Here is a 24,001-nt window from a genome sequence, read left to right as displayed (position 1 = left end):
AGGTGTAAGGGGTCTATAGGGATTTTAAGGGCTATAAGGGGGTCTAAAGGTCTGTGGGGTTTAAAGGGTCAAGGGGTCTTTATTCTAAAGGGTCTGAAGGGTCTCATAGTCTGACGGTCCAAAGCGTACATTACAATCGTTGGGGTTTATAGGGTTTAAAGGTACCTAAAGGGTAAAATAACTGAAATTAAAAAAGAAGGGCCGAAAAGGACCGTCCCCATAACTTATTGTACCCATGGGGCAAAGCAACGACCGTGAGAGAAATAAATAAATGTAATTCATGCAGGTGAGCAATCATTTGGAAGGGGGTGATGCGTGTGAAATGTTGGTGAGCTGGAAGACCTGAGATTCATGACAGGTTACCTTTTCATTTACAGGTAGTACTTAAGCGGCTATCTGAAGTCGAGCCGAAGGTATTATGATTTTGAGTATCTTTGACCCCACAACTCCTGACTCCGAAAGCTGTGGTTGAGAACACATGTGGCCCGTGTGGTTAACCTTCACTATGCACACCAGGTCATGGTGGGAGCCGGACAAAAGGACTATTACATCGGCAATCAAGCCCAGGCCAAGCGCGGGGTCCTCACCCTTTCATACCCGGTCAAGAACGGCGTGGTCGAGTCCTGGGACGACATGGAACGGATCTGGCGACACGTGTTCGATGAGCAACTCCAGGTTCCTGAGATCCATGCACTTAATGCGACCATAGGCACACCCACACACACACCCTAATTGCTTTGTTACAGGAGGGAGGGATCTGCTGTGTGTCTCTCCAGAGACTGACCTTTGACTCTGTTACCTAACCTGGTCCACAATCCTTCAGGTCAGATCAAAGGACTTCAAGTGCATGGTAACAGAAGCTCCTCTCAACCCACTCAGTAACCGGGAAAAGATGGCACAGGTAAACGCACAGACGGTCTCATCAATGGTCATTACATACTGGCACCTGTTTCGTTTTGTTTCTCTATCCTGGTGATGGTCCTCTCCCTCTTCCGACCCAACACCTGATCATGTTGCAGGTGTTGTTTGAGAAGTTTGAAGTGCCCAGCCTGTACGCAGCCATACAAGGGGTACTAGCACTGTATGCAGCCGGACGAATCACGGGACTAGCTCTGGACTCCGGGGATGGTGTGACCCACACGATGCCCATATACGAGGGCTACTGCATCCCTCATGCCGTGCTACGCCTCAACATGGCCGGCAGGAACATCACCAAGTACCTGGTGCGCATCCTAACTGAGAGCGGGCACACATTTACCAGCACGGCTGAGCTTGAGATCGTGCGGAACATGAAGGAGACCCTCTGCTTCGTGTCAGTGGATATCAAGGTGGTCATTGCCTTTGAGGGTCTTTAAGATTTTTTTTGTTTCCAAATGCTACCAGGCCACGGTTGGAACAGTCCCCACCCGTAAAAGGTACAAGGTGAAATGCCTGAGCATGATGAGGTGATCACCTGTGAACGTTTTTTTTCACATCTTCTGAAAAAGGGTTGTATTTATAAACAATTGATTCCCCACTGACAAGGATGAGGTTTGAAATCTTCAAAAGGGGAGGGGAATTTGCATATGTAACAAGTCGATAAGCCCTAAATAATCTTCCTTCCAGCTGCAGCTCGAGCTCTGGTTACCTGTTTTAGCACTGACAATATACCTTGTTCAACAGGCCGACATGGCCAAGAAGAAAGAGGAATTTGAGAAGGACTACAAGCTGCCGGATGGGAAGGTGATCAAAATCCACAACCAGTTGTTCCGAGCTCCTGAAACTCTGTTCCAGCCGCAGAACATCGGGATGGAGGCAGCATTAGGTGTGGATAAGATAGTGTACAACAGCATCATGAAGGTGAGACCACACATGTTGTATACACACCATCGAATGTAAACTCCCTCCTCGTCCCACTTGATGAACACGAGCACGTCCTGCATTTCAGTGCGACATCGATGTCCGGAAGGATCTGTATGCAAACATCATCCTCGCTGGAGGTTCGACCCTGTTCCCGGGGATGGACGACCGATTGACTAAGGAGGTGACAGCCAAAGCCCCGCCGGGGACAACCATAAAGTGTCACGCCGCTCCTGAGCGCAAGGTAACCTTACCATAATCATAAAGGCACTGCCCCATAATGGTAAACATACTCTATCAGTAACACAAGGTAACCATACCTTACCAGAAACAAGACAACTGTATGCTACCCGTAACTACACCCAAATGGGAAGGCAAGGTGACCACACCATAGTTGTAACATAAGGTTATCCTAATGGTAACGAAAGGTAATCATATCTTCAAACAGGGGCACACGTTTTGAACCATACCGTAATAAGGGATATTAAAAATTACAATCTTTACATAATGCCAAAACGAGTCAACCAATCACAGGTGGAGACTTGACATTAATTGACAACATGTGACTAATTAATGATACATTCCGGTTGATGTTATTTTGGCCTGATTGGTGGTGCTGAGATATTAAGGAAATAACAAATGTCCACATACAGGATCGGCTCCTCAATTCAGGTGACCCATCAACCCTCAAGTCCACCCATTACAGGTCATTACATCAGCATTTTAGGCCAAACCCCCATATAGTGTCCAAATAAAAGGTCTTCTCATGGCAAATGCAACAAAATTACTGTTGTATAAAATAACAGCACTGACTCTAGAGTGCAGCCTGTGGCTGCTGGTTGCATCATTGGTTGGGACGCAGCTATGCCACTGATGCAGTCCCCCTTACCAGTACACTAGTGTTCATTTTGCTGACCTCGGAAGGATGACAGGCTGAGTCAACCTCCTGGTGTATTTTAATTCAGCGGCCAACGGGGCTTGAACTCAAGATCCTAGGATCCCAAGCCGCCACCCAAACCACTAAGCCAACACCAGGCTTCAAAAAAGGACTGGAGTTTGATTTATATCACTATCGGAGTAAACAGAGGGGTAAGTTAAGAAAATAACTCGACAAGCCAAAAGAGAGTATGAGAAGGACATGGCGAAGAATATTAACCATAATAGCAAGGTTTTCTTTAAGTATATCAGGGGGGAAGAACAGGTTCGGACCACTGTGGGCCCATTGAGGAAGAGCACCGGGAGAGTGGTTAGCGATGGAAGTGAGATGGCAGGCTTAAATAGGTATTTTTCTTCAACTTTTACACAAGAACAGTCACGAGAATTGCCAATAGCTGAGAGTATCTATCGAGGAGGTGAGGAAGGGCTTTTACATAGGATTCAGGTTGGAGTGGAGGAAGTAAAGGAACAGCTTGGTGATCTAAGAGTAGATAAGGCTCCAGGTCCAGATAATGTGCACCTGAGAGTATTGATGGAGGTGGCTGAACAGGTAAGCGAGATGTTAACAGATATTTTCAATAGTTCCCTGAAGTCAGGACTGGTACCGGAGGATTGGAAAGTAGCAAATGTAACATCATTATTTAAGAAAGGATCCAGAGAAGAATTGGGAAATGATAGACCTGTTAGTTTGACTTCATTTGTGAGGAAGGTGTTGGAGACATTAATTGGGGACCAGATGAGGAACCATTTAAATAAATACAAACTAATTAAAGGTAGTCAGCATGGGTTTACCAAGGTAATTCCTGTTTAGCAAATCTTTTAGAGTTCCTTGAAGCAGTGTCTGATTGGGTGGATGAGGGAAAGGCAGTGGATATAGTATATCTAGACTTTAAGAAGGTATTTGATAAGGTACCACATCAGAGGTTGTTAGCCAAAGTGAGGACTTGTGGAGTAGCTGGTCCGGTAGCGAATTGGATTGTAAACTGGCTTCGTGGTAGGAAGCAAAGAGTGACTGTGAGTGGGAGGATGGACATTATTATTCATTATTTGCATGAACGATTTGGATAATGGGGTGAAGAGTAAGCTTTCCAAATTTGCAGAAGACACACAGCTTGGAGGTATGGTGGGTAGCAGAGGGGGTGGTGATTAGATTCAGGAAAGTATTGATACTTGTATAGATTGGGTAAAAGATTGGCAGATGGAATTTAACTTGAGCAAGTGGAAGGTGTTGTGGATGGGAAAGAACAATGAGAATAGAGATTACAGGATGTGAGGGGTAATTTTGCAGCGTGTCACACAGGAGAAGGATCTGGGGGTGGTTATAGATACGGGAGGTGAGCAGGCAGTACAGTGCCAGGTAATAGTTAAAGCAAATAGGGTTTTAGGTTGTATAAGGAGGGTTGTTCAATTCATTTACAAATCAAAAGAGGTGTTAACATTGTGCAGGAATTTTGTGAGGGCCACATGTAGAATATTGTGTGCAGTTTTCGTCAACTCAGGATGGACACAGATGCCATAGAGAGGGTTCAGCACAGGGCTACAAGATTGATTCCAAGCTGTTAGCGCAGCCTAACCAAACCCTAACAGCGCAGGGCTACTAGAATAGCAGGCCTGGCTGGACTCAGAGATGAGCGGCTGAAGGAGACAGGGCTTTAGACACTAGAAAGGAGGTGGTTAAGAGAAGATATTGTTGTGGTTGACCAAATTCGCAAACCACCATTCAGGTCCCTTAGGTGAGATATCTTGGTAAGTATATGTGTAGTTAGGCCCAAACCCGTTGTCTAGAGGGAATAAATGTCATTCATGAGGGCTGCGACTCTTCAGGATAGCCGTTTTTCTTTGACTATCTTTATTTTGGACCAACCGCCATTATTACCACCACCAACCACGTCTCAACAGCCATCACAACAACCACCAACCACAAAGCCGCTTCACCACAACCGCCACGACCTTTACCGTCACAACTCGCCACCATCGCATCACCGTCATCTCGCGCCACTCGTGGGCACCGATGCTGGACTCGTGTAGAGCGCGCACCGAGCAGCGTGTTCAAAAGCATCGCGGACTTTCCGCAGAAAAACGGATCAAAAACGACTCACGCCCACTTTTGTTCCGTCCAATCGGTGAGTGAGGGGCGGTTTGGCCCCGCCTCCAGGGCGTTGGAGGGCGGTCGCTATATGCAAATTCATGGATCAAAAAGCATTCACGCCCACTTTTCCTCGGGCCAATGGGGAGCCAGCAAGAGAGGTGAAAGGTCGGATGCAGAGGGTCAAAGATGAAGGAGCGAGGCCACGGGGGATATCAGGGGCCGCGTTCGTCAGTCGAGGCAGTGCAGTTCGCAGGAGGAAGAGTTGAGTTGGAAGCGGAGGAAGAGTTAAGTTGAAGTGGCAGTTCGCAGTTGGGAGTTCGCGGAGGCGGAGTGAAGAGGACGGAGCTGTGGAGAGGCGGCGGCGGCGAAGGCGGTTGAGGGGGTGCTCGCGTCGGATTCGAGGAACTGCGGAGGGAAAGGCCGGCGGCGCGACCGAGGTCGTGGTGGAGACGCTCGTCGCGGGACCCGCGATTTTGTGAAATCCTCCTTTCCCCGAGCATCAGCAACCCCCTCCTGTTTCCCCCCGCGCTGAGATAGTGCGACAAAAGGGGGCCCCCTTCCCACCCCCTACCAGACACTGTCCGCGAGGCCCGCGGAGTTGAGGCACCACCGCCGCTCCGCGTCTCATCATCAGACGGGTAGGTCTCGGCCCCAGGCCCGCCTACCCCCTCATCCTGGAGGGTGGTTCTCTTTTCTTTTGCTTTGGGAATGTGTGTTGTCGGCGCCGTCTGTGAAGTAAAATTGTATAAGTGTTGCCGAGTGCCCGGTAGTCGGATAGATCTGCATTGTCGCATTTGCTTTTTGTCTTCTTCTTTTCCATGTGCTTTTGGTGGAATTGTATATGTGTGCTTTCCGTTCATCGCGAAATAAATGTGCTTATTATTGAACTGTTTTCCCGCTTCGCTTCATCATTTCTTTCATTGAATCCCCATCTTGCTTCACTTAAAGGGTTGGTCGTGGGCTAAGACGCCCGATAACTAATCGAACCGTCGAGGCCGACGAATAACACCGCTCGGTTATCCCGATAGTACGGAACGGGTCGCTTAAGTGGCCCGTGTCCGAAGTCGACCTGCGGCGAGGTGCGATCGCCCGGTCTACCCTCCGTGTGGGTACTTAGGTAGGTCGAATTTGGCGAGCAACCCTATCCCACGCGGGGGCCGATTGGCTCGATCGCGGTGAGACCGAAAGGTCCACCCGTGACTGGTTCCCGGCTTTAGTCCGAGAGGGTCACGACTGGATTGTCCGTCCGGTGGGCGACGTGCCGCGATTCGAGTTACGTGGCCGTTCGCATGCCGGCGGGCACGAATCCGCGACAATATATTAGAGATGTTTAAGATAATGAAAAGTAGAGATAAAATAAATGAAGATGAATGATTCAACTGAGTAGACAGTGATAGGACCAGGGGCCATAGCTTGAGAGTAAAGAAGAGTAGAGTTAAGATGGTGTAAGGGAGGGGACTTTTACTCAGAGTAGTTAATGCATGAAATGGTCTCCCTGGAAAGGTAGTGGCAGCAGAGAGTCGATACGTTTAAATTGGAATTGGATCGGTACCTGGAAGTTCTGGAGATCGAAGGGCATCGGGATGTTGGCAGGATTTTTAGGTTGCTCGAGTATGGATGAGTGATTGCGTGCATCTATGTGGACTGTCGTGTATGTGGGGGTCTCAAGGCTGGTGTGTGGTTGATGTGTTTCTCACCCAATAAGTGCCTTCACCCACTCCCCCACAAAGAAAAAAGAAAATTAAAACAAAAAAATGACAAATAAATAAATAATAATAATAATTAAAGGCTTTTTTCTTTGAATAATTAAAATAAATAGATTTCCACATTTTTATTTTGACACCTTTGGGATATCCCTGGGCATGCCAGTCTCATTCATATTCCTCCCCTTGTTCTCCAATAAAATTACGTCAGTTTAAGATGAAATCGGTCTGGTGTTGATGTGGCGCAAGCATGATGGGCCAAATGGCCTCCTCCTGCATCGAATTTCCTTGCGTATTCCTTTTGTCCCCCGGGTGTGCACGTGACCCAGATTTCGGCGTGGGCCGGAGGCTCCATACTCGCTTCGCTCTCGGGCTTTGCAGACCAGTGGGTCACAGCGGCAGAGTACAAGGAGGTCGGGCCCAACATCATATTTCAGAAATGTTTCTGAGCAACCAATCGAACAGCAAGTGCTCACCGCAGAATCTACAAGTTTCGGAACATACAAGACATGGACATTGACAAAACTGGGATGTGGAAGCTTCAAGGTTTGGAACTCGGAATGAAAACAAGGACCACAGCAATCTGATGATGCAACTAGCTCGAGGCCTGCAAGTCTGCAAAAATCACAAGATATTCAGGAAACATACCTACAAATGGAACACAAACTTAAACCCTTTTGAGGTCATAAGCAAACCGGAAGTCACTCAAACATGGCAATGTGTTGTTTTTTTATATTCAAAATAAAGCTCAGAGTATTAACGCTGGCTGTTTGATCCAAATTCTTGGAATACCGCACTCAAACTTTCAATTACTCTCCAGAACATTGAAGTTCCCTCACTAAGGGTCAACTGCAGGAGACGCGACCATCCTTTGCAGCGAACGACTGACATAAAGGTACTCCAAAAGCAGAGCACCTGAAGTAAACTGGCATATCCCACATCAAGGGCCAAATTAAGTGCACCAGAGTAATCTTTTCAAGTCAGAGGAAAAGGATGCCTCCCCTTGGCAAGCTTTCACCAATGGAGGGAATACCATAATATGGTTAACTTTTGTGACATCAGCTGCCCTGGGCTGGCAGGATGTACTGGAGGCATGCACGCACAGGCCTGGGTTTGAATCTCGCTCCAGCTACAAACAGTCATCCTGGTGTCCCAGAAGCAGGGTGAGGCATTGATGTTTCCTGTCCCTCAGATGGACGTTAAAGGGTATCCTGTCTACCACCATTAGTTGAATATTAAAGAAACCATGGTGTTCATCGCGAAGAGTTGGTGAGCTATTGCCGGCACCCTGAACAAATTACGACACTAACCTCTAGAGGGCGTTATTGCATTGGCACCCTTAGCCAATGATGCTACTCACACGCTGCATACAAAAGAGGAAGAAGAAGTCGGTCGTACCTCACCGTGACAGTCTGCCACTTTCGTACTTTTAGAAAACGTACACACTATTGGGGCCCTTCAGAACCCATTCACTCAAACATCGATCCACCATTCTTCCATCATGACACGAGTGCAATAACTTTCCTCAAAATGACCCTTCCAACAAACTAAACTAACTTGCTGAATAAACAAAACCCATGCAGAGGACTTCACCAAGCCGTGCACGCAAACACGAGGCCAAAAACTTCATCCCCTTCTAATCTCTTCAATGCCACACGACTGTTCGTCCCAGTGCCCAAAGCTAACCAAAACTCTCCCCAAAACTAAAGTAGATTTTAATCGGCGAGAAATGTCCATCAAGATGAGACCCCCATCATTGTTGCACGTCTTTGCTCATCACCACCCGATTGCGTTCGGGCTGATGATAATCTTTCATCATGTCATCGAGCTCTTTCACAAACAATTTCGAAATAAATAAATAAATAAAACACACCACCTGGTTCGATGCCCAATTGAGGGCTTTGAGAACCGCTGTATGATGATCATAGAAAACCACGATGACCGAACTCCATCGTGAGGAAAGGTCGAAACATGGCCTTTAGAACATCCAGTAACAGCAGTTTATTCATCATACGAGCATCATGGGGTAGAGGGATAAGGAAATGGGGGAGGAGGGGCTGAGGAACAAAGTGTGTTCAGTCAGTATCGCAGGCATTCAAAAAAGTAATTTGGAGAAAATTTAATTTTAAAAAACTTGGCATCTCCACTCTGATTTGTATAAAAATAATAAAGTTATTCACATTTAAGTGTTTTCTTTTCTTATTTTTTTTTTACATGTTTCTACGTCTCAATCAATCATGCATCAGCCCAAACACATGTCCAAAAACTCACCCAATCAGACGTCGGCTTTAAAGCTAAGTATAATCATCAGCTTCCTCCAAAAGGGACAGGTCGTAAAAGAATGTGCATTTACAGGAGAACCTGGAGCGATTCAAAGTGGAGATGAACAAGGAGGGGGAAATGGGGGTCGAAGGGGGCAGGAGCACAAGATTAAGGACAAATACAGAAGGGGCGCAATGACACGGACTTGTCATTGGTGGAAGGATGAAGGACAGGGAAGGTGGAAGAGAGGAGGAACAAACAAGGTGAAAGAGAGGAGGTATGGGGGAAGGTAGAAGTGAGGTAATGGAGGAAATGAGGAAAGGGAGAGAAAGTAATTTTAGTGAGGTCAATCAGCCCTTGATCTTCTCTATTTCATCGATATCATCTGCATCAAGCTTCTGGATGGTTTTGTCTGGAAGGGAAATAAACGAGAGGTGAGGGGGCAGATGGGGGCGGTGGGGGTGTAATATCTATTGGAGACAAACAAATTATAACGGATTTGAAAATGTTCTTTAAACCAAACGTTATGATTTGTGAGCTCAGCACGTGACACCGAATAAGAACACATCATCAAGATTACTTACCCATCAAGGATGGGTGATGGGACACTACAGGAATTGATAGGATGGGACCACCATAAAACAGCAACAAACAATCCCATAGCAAACGGAACAAACAGAGAGAGAACAACAATCCCATGACAATTGGGCTCAACCGGCATGGAAAACGATTCAACAAGTCGACTTCCAATTAGGCCGAAACAAAATCCTACGATCGATTCGCAATTGGTCACCGGCTTTGACACCAATACAAATTATTACGGATGCTGGGCATCAAAAAGCTACATAAATTAAACAAAGTTTCAAACGGAGCACCTCACCAGAGCATTTTAATTGCATCAGATGTGGCAATAAATGTGAATTGTTGCTCCCAGCTTGGCGACTCGATGACAGAAGACGCCATTTGCATTTTTGCCTTCTCCATCCCCACCCCCGTTCTGAATCCTGTTTCGGCATAGACGACTTGCTAGTAAAATAACAATCAAAGTTATCGACCTCCTCCAAGATTGATGTCATTTGCCGCACCCACTCGGCGTGTCGAGAAAATTAGTTTGACGACATTTCAGGCCCGAAGTTGAGACCGAGATATTGTTTGAAAAGAGCGACAGATGGTGCTAATCTGGCAATGACCTCAAACGGAGGTTTCAATCGAACTTAGGTCCTATAGTGGGGCAACTTAGCATAACAATTGTGCATTTTGTGAGGAAAGCACCAAATTTGGCACATTAGTAGCCCATCATATTATGAACAGATTTGGATATTGGGCCATCTCAAAATTTTTGATGGCGGTGGAAAATGGCTGCCACAGCCATCAGCGGCTGAATTTGAGATGGCCCAATATCCAAATCTGTTCATAATATGTTGGGCTACTCGTGTGCCAAATTTGGTGCTTTCCTCACAAAATTCACAATTGTTATGCTACATTTAGCTAAGTTGCCCCACTACTATTTGATCTCGGGAGGTGAGTTTGGTCTTCCGTGAAAGCAGAGACGTAACCCTATCCATTGCATTTGGACTATATTTTGGACCAAAAGATCAACGTCTCTCACCTATGACCTGAGGTCACAAAACGAAGTCGCCTTCCATTTTGACTAAATTCCCTTGGTTAACAAGGCCTTGTTACGTTGCATTGTGGAAAATCGATCAATCTTTAAATCAGAAGCACGATCATTCGATGTACTAGTTGACTAGTAGATTACCCATCATGTGGACGGGTGGCGGTCCGTTCTGTGGTAAGCACGTGATAGCACTGGACCAATCATGTTCGGTGATGTACCTCGTGCTGCATAGCTAATACGCGGCGGCCTCGCCTTCACTTTTTAACCCCCTTAATTTTTGCTCATTCGCTCATGATAGCGAGCTAAAAATTATAGCGATCCAGTCATGTATACCAAGTACAATATAGCTGAATTTCATGGACCGTTGACACCGTCTAGGAGGAGATAATATACATTTAGCTTCATTATAGTATAGATGTGGCGGTACAGAGATAGTGGTCAAACATAATGTGAATCATGGATTAGGTTTACAGAGCTGTGAAAGCCAACCCATGACAGTATGCATCTCCAAGAGCATGCAACATGTTGTGTACAAAGTAAATAACACAAGAACAACACAAATACAGAGTTTGAAGGAACAAGAGAGAGGGATGAGAGTGGTTACAACATGAAACAGGTGAGGGGTATAGGGGGGGGGCAGACAGAGGGAGGCTGGGCGTGGTGGAAGGAAACCGGTCTTACTGAAGTGCTGTTCAATGTCGTGCAGTATACGTCTCCCATCCTCGCCTTCCACCATGTTGATGGCGAGACCCTGTTTTCCGAAGCGACCGGTGCGGCCAATACGGTGCAAGTAGGTTTCTGAGTCGGCCCGACCTGACCGATCTACTGGCAAATCAAAGTTGATGACTGCAGTCACCTGTGCCACATCGATACCTGGAAACAGATTTTTTTTTTTTAATCAACAAAGGGAGGATAAGGGATTTCACTTTGAATTCAATCATCAATGGCAATATAACTAGTTAGGCCACAGTTAGTACTTGTCCAGCACAAATGGTCCACTAGGAAGGATGTATACAAACCAAAAAAACCCCAGCTCAACAACAGATAGATCTCACAGCTCAGTTGGCTTCAGACCTACGACTCACCCCTGGCACAGACGTTTGTCGTGATGAGAACCTTTTCCTTCCCCTCCTTAAAACGCTGGATAACAGCTGCACGTTGCCCCACCGTCAGCTCACCAGTGAGCAAACCCACTTGGTGGCCCTCACGAGACATCTGCTCCACCAGCCACGTGGCCATGCGCCTCGTCTAAGAGTACACACGACAGGCGACGATGCTTCCTGGCTCCTTGCAAGAAAAGCCGGGTAAAAAAATGCAAACTACACACAACTTTATATAGCGATGCCAATGTTTGGTGGTAGAAAAGATTTTGCAGTTTAACATGTTGGTCAAGGTACCAAAACAAAACCTCAGATTCTGAACAGAATTCCACATCTAGGGAGTATACAGGTCGTATACCTAACAGCTTGGTTACCTGACACGGGATTATTTCTGCACAGATGCATAGCAACCCAACAAGGGATTGCATCAATATTTATTTCAGCACCAAGCCATTGCTGCCCCTGCTTTTTCAGAGTAAACAATATATTTTCAATATAATTGATATAAACGGTGCAGCCCTGCATGCAATTCCCTCCATTCAAAATCCAAGCCTTTAATCTGTGGCGAAAAGCCATGTGCCCACACTATACCAAAAGTGTGGCACAGGAGGACAGAAAGTTGTCTTCATTCATCAATGGAATAAATAAAAGTAGAATGTGCTACTTTCACGTGCTTTTGACACAGTCTGGCACCCTGCACTACTCACCAAACTCTCTTCCCATGGTATTCAAGGCAATCTCCACTCATGGCTCGCAGACTTCCTCTCCTGTCGCAGTCAACGTGTGGCCCTAAATGGAGTTCTTTCATCCCCTCTTCCTGTGCAGGCTGGAGTTCCTCAAGGTAGCGTTCTGGGCCCTGTTCTTTTTCTGGTTCTCATCAATGATCTCTCGGACTCTCTGGAAAATCCTCTATTTCTCTTTGCCGACAACTCCACCCTCTGCCGTACCATCTGTCATCCCTCAGACCGGCAAGCAGCAGCTTCTTCGCTCACTGCAGATCTGGATAAAATCACAAACTGGTCCAACACGTGGAACATGTCTTTCAATCCAGACAAATCTCACACTCTCACTATGTCTCTTCGAAAGGACCATTTAGAAAACCCCCCCATCTACTTTCTCAACAATCCTCTGTAAGAAGTCTTTTCTTTCAAGCTTCTGGGTCTCACTATCTGCCATGACCTTTCCTGGGAAAGTCACATTTCCAACCTCGCCTCAAAAGCCAGTCGCCGACTGGGAATCCTCCGTCGTGCAAAGTCCTTCCTCGGCCCTCTTGAGCTCCTGACCACTTACAAAGCTTTTGTCCGTAGCCTGATGGAGTACTGCTCTCCCCTCTGGGTTGGTGCTCCTGCCTCCCACCTTTCTCGGCTTCACGCTGTTGAAACCAGGGCTTTTAAGATCATCGGCATCTCCCGCAATGAAGCTGTCTTTGGGCCTCTCACTCAATCACCGCAGGTTGGTCGGTGGTCTTTCTGTCTTCTACCGACTCCTCTCCAGCCTTGCCCCCCCTGCTCTCTCTGCGATTTGTCCCCACCGCATTTCCACAGGGCGCTCAAGGTCCGCCAACAACCCCCTTCTGGTAAAACTACCAAAATCATGAATCACTGCTCATCTTCACTCTTTCATTCCTCTTTTTTCCCGCCTTTGGAATAAACTTCCTCACTCTATTCTTTCCCATTCTTCCCTCCAGGCTTTCAAAAGAGCTGTTCACCACCACCTCTTATCTTCCCCCATCCAAATCCTCGATCTTTTCTACCCCCGATAATCCACCCAAGCCCACTTCCTTTAATTCCCGCTTTCCTTCCTGAAAGTCCCTGAAATGTCCATCTTCTCTTCGCCATGTTCCCCGTCCCATCCCCATCCCTCTCCCTTCCACAGTTCACCTAATGTGTCTGTTCCCCACTGTTTTGTCCCTTCCACTCCCGCCCCTCTTGTCTCATGCCTCCTTGCTGTGAGTTGTGTGTTAGCTCTCATACGAGCCTCGACCAAGGTATACAAAAAAAAAATGTGGGGAAACACTGCAATCCACAAAAGAGGATGCAGATGCACCGGTTGTGCCACAAAATGATGTCAAACTGGCACATTGTGAGACGAGCATTTCTAGGATGCAAAAGTTTGATGAAAACAAAACCAGCTTCATCAAAATATATAGTCTGCCTATATATATATATATATATATATATATATATATATATATATATATATATATATATATATATATATATATATATATATATATATATATATATATATATATATATATATATATCTCCATCTGATCTTTGATCTCTCCATCTGATCTTTGATCTATCTCTGCTTCTTCAAGGGCCTTCACTGACATATTGCATGCATGACAAGATATAGATTACAGCATATCTGAGAACGAGTGTGCACTCACTCACACACATACTGACTGACTGGCTGACCAATAAAGCACCACTACAATAACTTTTTGTGCTCCTTCAGGAACATATGAGGGTCAAAATTCCCCCAATAAATGTCCACTACCATATACTGTTTATCATGTAAAATACATCATTAATGGTTCATAGATTGTAAAAAAAAACACACACACACATACACACATACACACACACCCACAGTCAAAAGTTTTAGAACACTCACATTTTTCCAGTTTTTTCTGAAATTTAAGTAGTTTCATGTTTCAATGTACACTGAAGTTAAAGCAGAGAACAAATAAACAATTGCAGATAAAAAAAAAAGAAATCATGGAATCGTTTTGTTGAACAAAATTTAATCTAAATTTTTGACTCATCAAAGTCGCCACCTTTTGCAGATATAACAGCCGAACATACTCGTGGCATTCTTTCTACAATGGAAATCAAATATTGTTCGGAAAGTTCTTCCCAACACTGTTGCAGAAATTCCCACAAATGTGTTGCACTTCTGAAGGTTGCTTTGCTTTCACCCTTCTGTCCAGTTCATCCCAAGCCAGCGTGATGGGGTTTAAGTCTGGAGACTGTGCTGGCCATTCCATGATTTGAAGCCTACCGTTCTTCTAAAGTAGTTCTGACAAAGCCTGGAGGTATGTTTTGGGTCGTTATCTTGCTGGAGAATGAACTTCTGACCAACTAGGCGTAGACCAGAGGGTATTGCATGGCGCTGCAAAATCCTGTGGTAGCCCTTTTGGTTCAGGGTGCCAATCACTCTGTGCAAATCGCCGACTCTGGATCCAGCAAAAGAGCCCCAGATCATCACGCTTCCTCCTCCACGTTTGACAGTTGGTGTCACACAATGAGGAACCATCTTTTCGCCAAATCGAAGACCGTGGGTGATGAACCGACAATTTCAAATTTCGAATGATCGGTCCATAAGACCTTCTTCCAGTTTTCAGTAGTCCACTGGTGGTGCTTAATGGCGCAGGCAAGCCGCTTTTTTATTTTGCCATCTTAACAATGGCTTTCTTACTGCCACTTGACCTGTCAAACCTGCAGCTCGAAGTCTTCTCTTCACAGTTGAAACTGAGACTTCCTTACTTCAACCAGTATTAAGCTGTGCTTGAAGCTGCTGTCCTGTGAACCACCTATCATGCAAGCTGTTGACTCTCAAAAACTTGTCTTCTGATTGTGTTGTGGCTTTGGGTCTGCCAGACCTCTTCCTGTTAGAGTTTCCTTCAGTTTCCAAGTGCCTTTTGATGGTGTAGGAAACTGTACTCACTGACACCTTGGCTTCTTTGCAATTTCTCTAAAGGAAAGACCTACACTTTTAAGGGTTATAATGGTCTGTCTGTCTTTCTTTGTCAATTGTCTTTTCTCACCATGATGATAGCAATATACTACTTCCTGCAATGCAATATTGTCCAAATAATGCTTCAGAGGGTGTAGCAACAGTCTGTTCCAACACTGTTTTTATACAGACAGAGGGTTTGTAACGAATCATCAAAAGTTGGGACACCTGTAGGAATTGTTTGCATCAACTTTCAAGGCTTAATTTACTTCCATTGCTGCAGAACAGCTGCAATTACTAACTCATTACTTGTTCCCTGAAAAGGGCTTTTTTTAACAACTGTAAAATTTACATTATTTTTCAGTTTTTGGTAACCTAAACTTTTTTTTTAACCTCTGGCAGTTTACCACTTAGCTTTGTACCATTTCAAGTTATTCACCAGACTTGAACTGCTTAAATTTCAGTAAAAACTGAAAAATGGGGGTGTTCTTAAATCTTTGACCGGTAGTATATATGCACTCCTCACTTAACGACCTACCTGTTTAACGACCGCGCGGACTTACGACCAGCTCTCCGACCAGTCGTATTGTATGCTGTACGAGAACTTTGGTTGTGGAAACAGCACGGCGTCTCAGCGTCAAGCATCTCATCTCGCATCACCCTTTCTCAGTCTCGGTTCCCACAGTCGGTCGGTATTCACTGCACTAGCATTCGCAATCTCCAAGACTACATATTTCGTCTATAAATTTGTACTTAATTGTGCACCCCATAGTGCAAGATGTCGGCGAAAAGGAAGAGCATGACTTCACCTGGAGGAAGCGCAAAGAAACAAAGGACGGCTATCGATCTTGAGATGAAAATGAAGATCATAAACGACTATGAAGCTGGTAAGAAAGTTAAAGCGATAGCACGTGACTTGGAGCTGGCGCATTCGACCATTTCAACGATCTTGATGGATAAAGATAGAGTGAAAGAGGCAGTGAAAGCATCGACAGGTTTAAAGCCATAATAACTAGGCAGCGGAAAGGCCTCATTCATGAAATGGAGAAATTACTGGCGATCTGGTTTGACGACCAGATACAAAAAAAGAATGCCGATGAGCCTTTTAATAATTCATGCCAAGGCACGGTTTCAAGGACAGGGTCACGTTGTTGCTGGGAGGAAATGTCGCTGGGTTCAAGTTAAAGCCTTTCCTCATCTATCGCTCTGAGAACCCACGTGCATTGAATCAGGTTAGTAAGCACACGCTGCCCATTTACTATCGTGCAAATAACAAGGCATGGATGACGCAAGCTTTATTTGAGGATTGGTTCATCAACTGCTTCATACCCTCGGTCAAGCATTATTGTCTGGAAAAGGGTGTTCCCTTTAAAATTATCATCCTGCTTGATAATGCCCCAGGCCACCCCCAGCATCTTGATGATCTACACCCGGATGTAAAGGTGGTGTATCTGCCTAAAAACACGACTGCTATCCTACAGCCAATGGGCCAGGGGACTATAGCTACGTTCAAAGCGTACTATTTGTGCACAACTTTTTCCAAAGCTCGAGCAGCAACAGAAAGTGATTAAGTAACCCTTCGTGATTTTTGGATTTCATACAACATTTTACACTGCATAAAGAACATTGAATCAGCTTGGGAGGGAGTGACAGAATATCTTTATACACACACACACACACACACACACACACACACACACACACACACACACACACACACACACACACACACACACACACACACACACACACACACACACCGTATATTATTGTCAGGTCAAGCCAGATTAGATCCGTGACTTGCTACAGGTACCACGTAAATCTGTACTAACCGGTTTCATGGTCGGGTTGTCGGCGACTGAACCTTCTCCCCACCAGGTTTCCTGGTGAGGAGGATGTGTGATATGGACACCCAGCAGGATTAAAAACAAAACCTGTCAAAGGCCAGAGGAGCTGCTTGTGAGCCAACGGCCATCCACACCTCGTGCCCAACTGTGTCTGCAGATGTCCGTCCTCCTGCAGTTGTGTTATTTTTTGTTCGGCCATCCATACCTCATGCCCAACTGTGTCTGCAGATGTCCGTCCGTCCTGCAGTTGGTTATTTTTTGTTAGGAGGTTGGTGGCAGGATTTGTAGTCCAGCCACGGTAAAACCCTTCACTCCGCAAAACACAAGAAAAACGCAAAGAAAATTGAAAACCCACTCTGTGTATCTCCTGTGCAGCTACCCTTCAGAGGGTAGCTCATCGGATGACGGGATTGAGGAAAAGCCTTCGGGACCCACACTTTTTGATGATGGGAGGAAAACCGGAGGGTAACCTTCCCAGGTCAGATTGCAGTCGTGTGTGTCAGGGTGGTGCTGAGGTGTCGTCCACCAAACGGCAGTCTCCTTGGGTTAACCTGAGGCGGTCCCTTCGGGTGGGTCCCTGGAATGTCCCATCACCTGTCTCTGTTATCTGAGCTCAAGCGTTTGAACATCAGTATTGCAGCACTATCTGAGGTTCAGAGACCGGATGGTGGCGAGGTCATGACGGGTGGTTACACCTACTATTGATTTGGTCGCTCTGATGGTTACCATGCCCAAGGAGTAGCTGTAGAAGAGTCCAATAAGCTGACTCCAATGATAACTGAGATGACACCGGTCAACAAGCGTATTATGAGATGAAGGATTCATCACTCCTTGGGTGTCATGTCCCTGGTCTCTGTATATGCTCCAACTGAGACGAGTGATCTCACCGTGAAGGACACATTCTATTGCATGCTCGAGTCTGTGGTTGATCAGTGCCCCAGGCGAGATACTCTTCTAGTCTTGGGGGATTTCAATGTATCAACCGGCACTGGTATGGATTGTTAAGAGATGTGTGTTGGTCCCGATGGGTCTTTTTTCTAACGGTGGTGGTGTGGCAAAGGAGATTCACCATGTGCTCGTTGATGGTCGCTGGAGGATGATCCAGAACTGCAGGGTCTACAGGAGTGCTCAGCTCCTCAAAACCGACCACAGGCTTGTGGCAGCAACTTCAAAGTAGCAGCTCAAATCTGGAAGAATGGTACCATCCAAGCCTCGGCTGGATGTTGGCAAGCTCAAGGATGAGAGTGTAGCTAAGGCGTTTGCGAACAGGGTGAGTGAGGATTTGGGGGGTCTGTGTGCTTTGGGGAATCCTGAAGAGTTGTGGAGTGCCTTAAAGACCACCGTCCTTGATGTTGCCAGTGGATGTCTTGGAACTCACCAGAGGGCAAAGAAGAATTTTGTCTCTCAAGGGACACTGGATATTATTGACCAGAGTCACAGGGCCAGGCTTCAGGGAGTTGAGGCATAAAACTATACGTGCACGAAGGGTGGACAAGGAGGCCTATGTGTGAGGAATCTGTGAGGGGGTAAGAGCATCACCTGTGGTCAAGTGATTCTCGTCCTGCTTACAGGGGAATTCACACATTGCGTTCCTCCAAGCCTGTCCCTCAATGTACTGCAGTTAGAGAAGAGGGTGGTGGGCTCTTGACAGAGGAGTCCAAAGTGAAGGCCCACTGGACCAGTTACTTTGAGTGTAGTTACTGTAGTGTAGTTACTGAGTGTAGTTGAGTGACCAGTTACTGTACCAGGCTGATCCACAATGTGTCAAGTTGGATGTTAGGCATGTTACAATCCCCACTGCTGACCCTCCAAAAAAACTGTGATCCACCTTCGTTTGTGGAAAGACAGGCTGCGGTGAACCAGTTGAAATGGAGTAAAGCTCCTGAGATCTGTGGCATCCATGCTGAACTTCTCAAGGCTGGTGAAAATGCTGCACTCGTGTCATTGCACACAGTTTTGTGCTCTGCCTGGAACACAGGCGTCATCCCAACTGACTGGAAGAGGGGCCTTGTTGTCCTTCTATGGAAAGGGAAGGGTGATCGCCAGGACTACGACAGCTTCTGAGGGGTGACGCTCCTTTCAGTGCCGGGAAAGGTCCTTGTTCGGATAATTCTTGATGGGGTTCGCCACCATCTGTTTGAGCACCAGCATCCAGAGCAGTCAGGCTTTACACCAAAGAGGTCAACGATAGACTATCCTTGCCCTTCGGGTCCTCACCAACGCAGGCGAGAGTTTCGGGCAGGGGCTGCTTGCAGCCTATGTTGATCTCTGTAAAGTGTTTGATTCAGTGAATCGGGATGCCCTCTGGAGGATTCTTGGTCTTCGTGGGGTGCCACCAAAACTGATCAATCTGATGTCTGAACCATACTCTGGTACTGAAAGTGCTGTGAAATGTGGTGGTACCATCTCCGACTTATTTCCATTTGTTACTGGAGTTTGTTAAGGGTGTGTACTGGCCCCACACTTTTCAACGCTTGTATGGACTGGATTCTGGCGAGGATGTTGGAGAGATCAAGCTGCGGTGCATCGTTTGGGAATTTCAAGATCTCTGACCTCAATTTCACAGATGATGCAGTCATCTTTTCGTAGAATCGGTATATCCTTTTGGGGGCCCTCGAGGTGCTGAATGAAGAGTTAGAGATGCTGGCATTATGGGTTTCCTGGGTCAAAACTAAGATCCAGGCTTTCAATGACATCTTGTCTGTACCTCTTTGTGGTGAGAAAGTTGAGGTCATGGAGAGATTAACTTTCCCTGGCAGTGATATTCATGTCTCCACTGGCGATGAGCCAGAGGTCAATGGACATCTGGGTCGGGCTTGGGGAGTCATGGATTCACTCGATCATGGGGTGTTGTGCTGTTGGTACCTGAGCAGGAGGATGAAAGTCCGAGTGTCAAGGTCCTTGGTGCTTCCAGTCTTGCTCTGCGGATGTGAGACTTGGACTCTGACCAGGGATCTGAGACGCAGACTTAATTCCTTTGGGACCAGGTCTCTTCGCAGAATCCTTGGCTATCGCTGGTCAGACTTTGTGTCCAACGAGCAGTTGCTGAGAGAGACTCAAATGAGATTTGTTACCTGCTTCGTCCGTGAAAGTCAGCTGTGGCTGTATGGACATGTGGCTCGTTTTCCTGACACTGATACTGCTCACCAGATTCTCTCAGCGAGGGAGCCTCGTGAGTGGGAGGAGGCCAATGGGCCGACCACATGCCTTGTGGTTGCAGCAGGGTTGATCAGCATCTCTTGGAGATGGGGATGGGCAAGGCATCTTTCTGGGGGGGATAGCCAGACAGAGACCCCTGGAGTACTGGCAGAAAGTGGACGCAGCGACGTGCTGCTCCGGCACATGCTTCCATACCTGACCCTGACCTGACACCAGTGGGCCAGGCTTGCACACTGCAATCAACTACTCTGGTGCATCCTACATGCTGACATAGTAGATATGTAAGGTGTATATATTTGTTGATGTGGATTGTAAGAGATTTATATAAAAGACTGCTGGGTTACAATTATATGCAAACCAAAAACAAACAAAAACGTTGCTTTTTCATCATTAAATTAATCAACCAATGACCGTGACTCGCTGATTTGCAGACCTTGCAAATCATGTGACCCAAAATACAATATAATAATAACATACACAATATTTAAAGTGTGCTCTCATTACTACGATGATTTAGCAATGAACAAATTGCCAATTACTATGGTTACTTTGCAATTATCATTAAAACATCAGTAATTAAGCACATCACAGATCAGAGACAGACATTGCAATCACTTGTAATTGTTTATTTTCTAATGTATAAAGTCTGGTTTCCTTCGACTGTTTTAAAAGCCCATTGTGCTTTTGCTGCATTAACATGAAAAATTACTGTGGCTGCAAATGATAGAGTACTGTCGGACACTAATATTCACGGATTCACTATTCGCGGACCCCAAAGTGTGATCTGCTTCAACACTCGCACTTGGCGTATTCGCAGTTTTTTTGTTTTTTTAAATACACTTCACAACTGGTCTCCCAAACCCACCTGGGAAATTGTAAATCAGCCAACGTGACAGCAGTACATAAAAGGTGCAAAAACGGATCCCCTTAACTACAGACCAATTAGCTTACTGAACTTCCAATCAGCTGGGTCATGGAATCCATCATCATAGCCGACATAAAATCCTTCCTCTTCTCCAACAGCCTCATCTCAAATCATCAATTCGGATTCAGACCTGGTCTCACGAGCTGCTTCTACTCTCCCAACAATGGATGGAGGCCCTCAACGTCAGACATGAGATTCGGGCCGTCTCTCTGGACATATCTCGAGCTCTGATACAGTCTGGCATCCTGCCTGCTCTCCAAGCTGTCTGCCGATGGAATCCAAGGCCAACTCCACTCTTGGATTACTGACTTCCTCCTCTCTCGTAGTCAATGTGTAACTCTCAACAGAACCCTTTCATCCCCTCTCCCCGTCAAGGCTGGAGTACTCACAAACAGTGTTCTGGGCCCCATCTTGTTCATAATCTTCATCAATGATCTCACCGACTCTCTGGAAAATCCTTTATCTCTTTGCTGATGACTCCACTCTCTGCCGTGACATCTCTCATCCTTCTGACAGGCAGAAATCTCTTTACTCTCATCAGAAACTTGACAAAATCACAAACTGGTGAAACACAATTTTGATTATATATCCATACTGTCCCCCCTTTGCGTTCTCCATTGCCCCTCATCGTAACCTGCATCCCTTGTTTGTCCGTCTACTTTCTCCCTCCACACTGCCATTGTTGTTTTCCCTTTCTCCTGATGTTCCCTTTGTTATGTTGTGTCCTGATTTGTTCAGTGTAATCGCTATTCCACGAGCCTGGACCATGTTAAAGAAATAATAATAAATATATATAAAAAAATTTTAACAACCAATGCCCTGACATTTTTCAGGAACATATCCCCATGAAACATGTATGTGTGTATGTGTGTATGTGTGTATGTGTGTATGTATATATATATATATATATATATATATATATATGTATATATATATATATATATATATATATATATATATATATATATATATATATATATATATATATATATATATATATATATATATATATATATATATATATATATATATATATATGTATATATATATATATATATATATATATATATATATATATATATATATATATATATATATATATATATATGTATATATATATATATATATATATATATATATATATATATATATATATATATATATATATATATATATATATATATATATATATATATATATATATATATATATATATGTATATATATATGTATATATATATATATATATATATATATATATATATATATATATATATATATATATATATATATATATATATATATATATATATATATATATATATATATATATATATATATATATATATATATATATATATATATATATATATATATATATATATATATATATATATATATATATATATATATATATATATATATATATATATATATATATATATATATATATATATATATATATATATACATACACACATACACACATACACGAGCCTGGACCATGTTAAAGAAATAATAATAAATATATATAAAAAATTTTAACAACCAATGCCCTGACATTTTTCAGGAACATATCCCCATGAAACATGTATGTGTGTATGTGTGTATGTGTGTATGTATATATATATATATATATATATATGTATATATATATATATATATATATATATATATATATATATATATATATATATATATATATATATATATATATGTATATATATATGTATATATATATGTATATATATATATATATATATATATATATGTATATATATATGTATATATATATATATATATATATATATATATATATATATATATATATATATATATATATATATATATATATATATATATATATATATATATATATATATATATATATATATATATATATATATACATGCACATCCAATCTCAAGTTTGAAATGTGATAGCAACCGCAGGGAGCATTCATTCAGGAACTGAAGTGCCAGTTGTCGAGTTCTTGATGGCATCCCACATGAGCATCACTTACTTCACAAAATATCATGACTTGCGCGATGGTGATGGCACCATAGATGTTGCAGAGTGCCTGGAACTTGGCATTTCGGTCTCGACACACGATGAAGTATTGCTTTATATTAACGAGAGTCTCCTCATCACGCCGCAGGCGGATCACGTTGGGATCGGGAACAATACGCTGCGCAAAGTTCCAAACAGAATCTTCAAAGGTGGCCGAAAAAAAGAGCATCTGGCAGTCTTCTGGCAGCAACCTGAAAAAAAAAATGGAGGAAAATTGTGTGTGATGGAAAAGTAAACCAACTTGATGGGAAAAAGGAAAGCAATAAACTCTACTCACCAAATATGGACAAAATTGTACAGGTTTGAGTGTTCAGACTCAACCATGGAGTTCTATCAAATCTATAAAACAATAGCTGTGTAACAAAGAGGAAACAAAATGGTAACATGAAGGCCCTAATCACACTTAAGACTAGAAACAAATCCATGTCTAGTTGTCCGTACTTTTTGATGCGAATGCTCTGGTCTTTGTGTCCCTGGGTAGCGATCATGACATCTGCTTCATCCAGCACAAACACCTTGATATTCCGTGGGTCCACAATGTGTAGCTTCGTACACCAATCGAGGAGCGTGCCCGGAGTACCGATCACAATCTGCTCCGTGCAGACTGTGCCACGGTCCACTGAACAGACATGGGTATAGTTTTAACTGGGATTGGAGAGAAAGTCCTTCAATATCATGAACATTCTTCATCTACGATTCCAACACATCGAAAGGATATAAAGGATCAAAATAAATCCTGCACAAAGTTCATCATTCACGTCAAACGACCC

The 24,001-nt window shown here is 44.2% G+C and overlaps 2 protein-coding genes across 7 annotated transcripts in view; one reads left to right on the top strand and one right to left on the bottom strand.

Annotated features, from left to right (window-relative positions):
- Nucleotides 1-7,327, top strand: part of LOC147016407 (actin, cytoplasmic-like) — a 55,947-nt gene extending 48,620 nt beyond the window's left edge. For 5 of the 6 annotated variants that reach the window (XM_085845038.1, XM_085845037.1, XM_085845040.1 and 2 more), the window contains exons 2-7: nt 517-675; nt 824-901; nt 1,020-1,328; nt 1,663-1,839; nt 1,928-2,083; nt 6,897-7,327. In XM_085845038.1, the coding sequence (XP_085701164.1) occupies nt 517-675; nt 824-901; nt 1,020-1,328; nt 1,663-1,839; nt 1,928-2,083; nt 6,897-7,016 (999 nt within the window). In that variant the 3' untranslated portion in view covers nt 7,017-7,327. Of the gene's footprint in view, nt 1-339; nt 414-516; nt 676-823; nt 902-1,019; nt 1,329-1,662; nt 1,840-1,927; nt 2,084-6,896 lie in introns of those variants that run through there. The other variant, XM_085845041.1, reaches the window with a different exon arrangement.
- Nucleotides 7,328-8,544: 1,217 nt separating this feature from the next.
- LOC147016405 (ATP-dependent RNA helicase DDX19A-like) overlaps nt 8,545-24,001 on the bottom strand; it is an 80,398-nt gene continuing 64,941 nt past the window's right edge. Inside the window, exons 8-12 of the mRNA XM_085845034.1 lie at nt 23,673-23,850; nt 23,185-23,422; nt 11,533-11,695; nt 11,129-11,320; nt 8,545-9,241 (exon numbers count right to left, since the gene is read on the bottom strand). Of these exons, the coding sequence (XP_085701160.1) occupies nt 9,180-9,241; nt 11,129-11,320; nt 11,533-11,695; nt 23,185-23,422; nt 23,673-23,850 (833 nt within the window). The 3' untranslated portion in view covers nt 8,545-9,179. The remainder of the gene's footprint in view (nt 9,242-11,128; nt 11,321-11,532; nt 11,696-23,184; nt 23,423-23,672; nt 23,851-24,001) is intronic.

Source organism: Eptatretus burgeri, chromosome 11, assembly GCF_056783735.1.
Source record: "Eptatretus burgeri isolate ZD-2024b chromosome 11, Ebu_testis_v1, whole genome shotgun sequence".
NCBI classification, from domain to species: domain Eukaryota; kingdom Metazoa; phylum Chordata; class Myxini; order Myxiniformes; family Myxinidae; genus Eptatretus; species Eptatretus burgeri.
The sequence above is the reverse complement of the archived record's forward strand: the minus strand, read 5'-3'. Positions and strand labels throughout refer to the sequence as shown.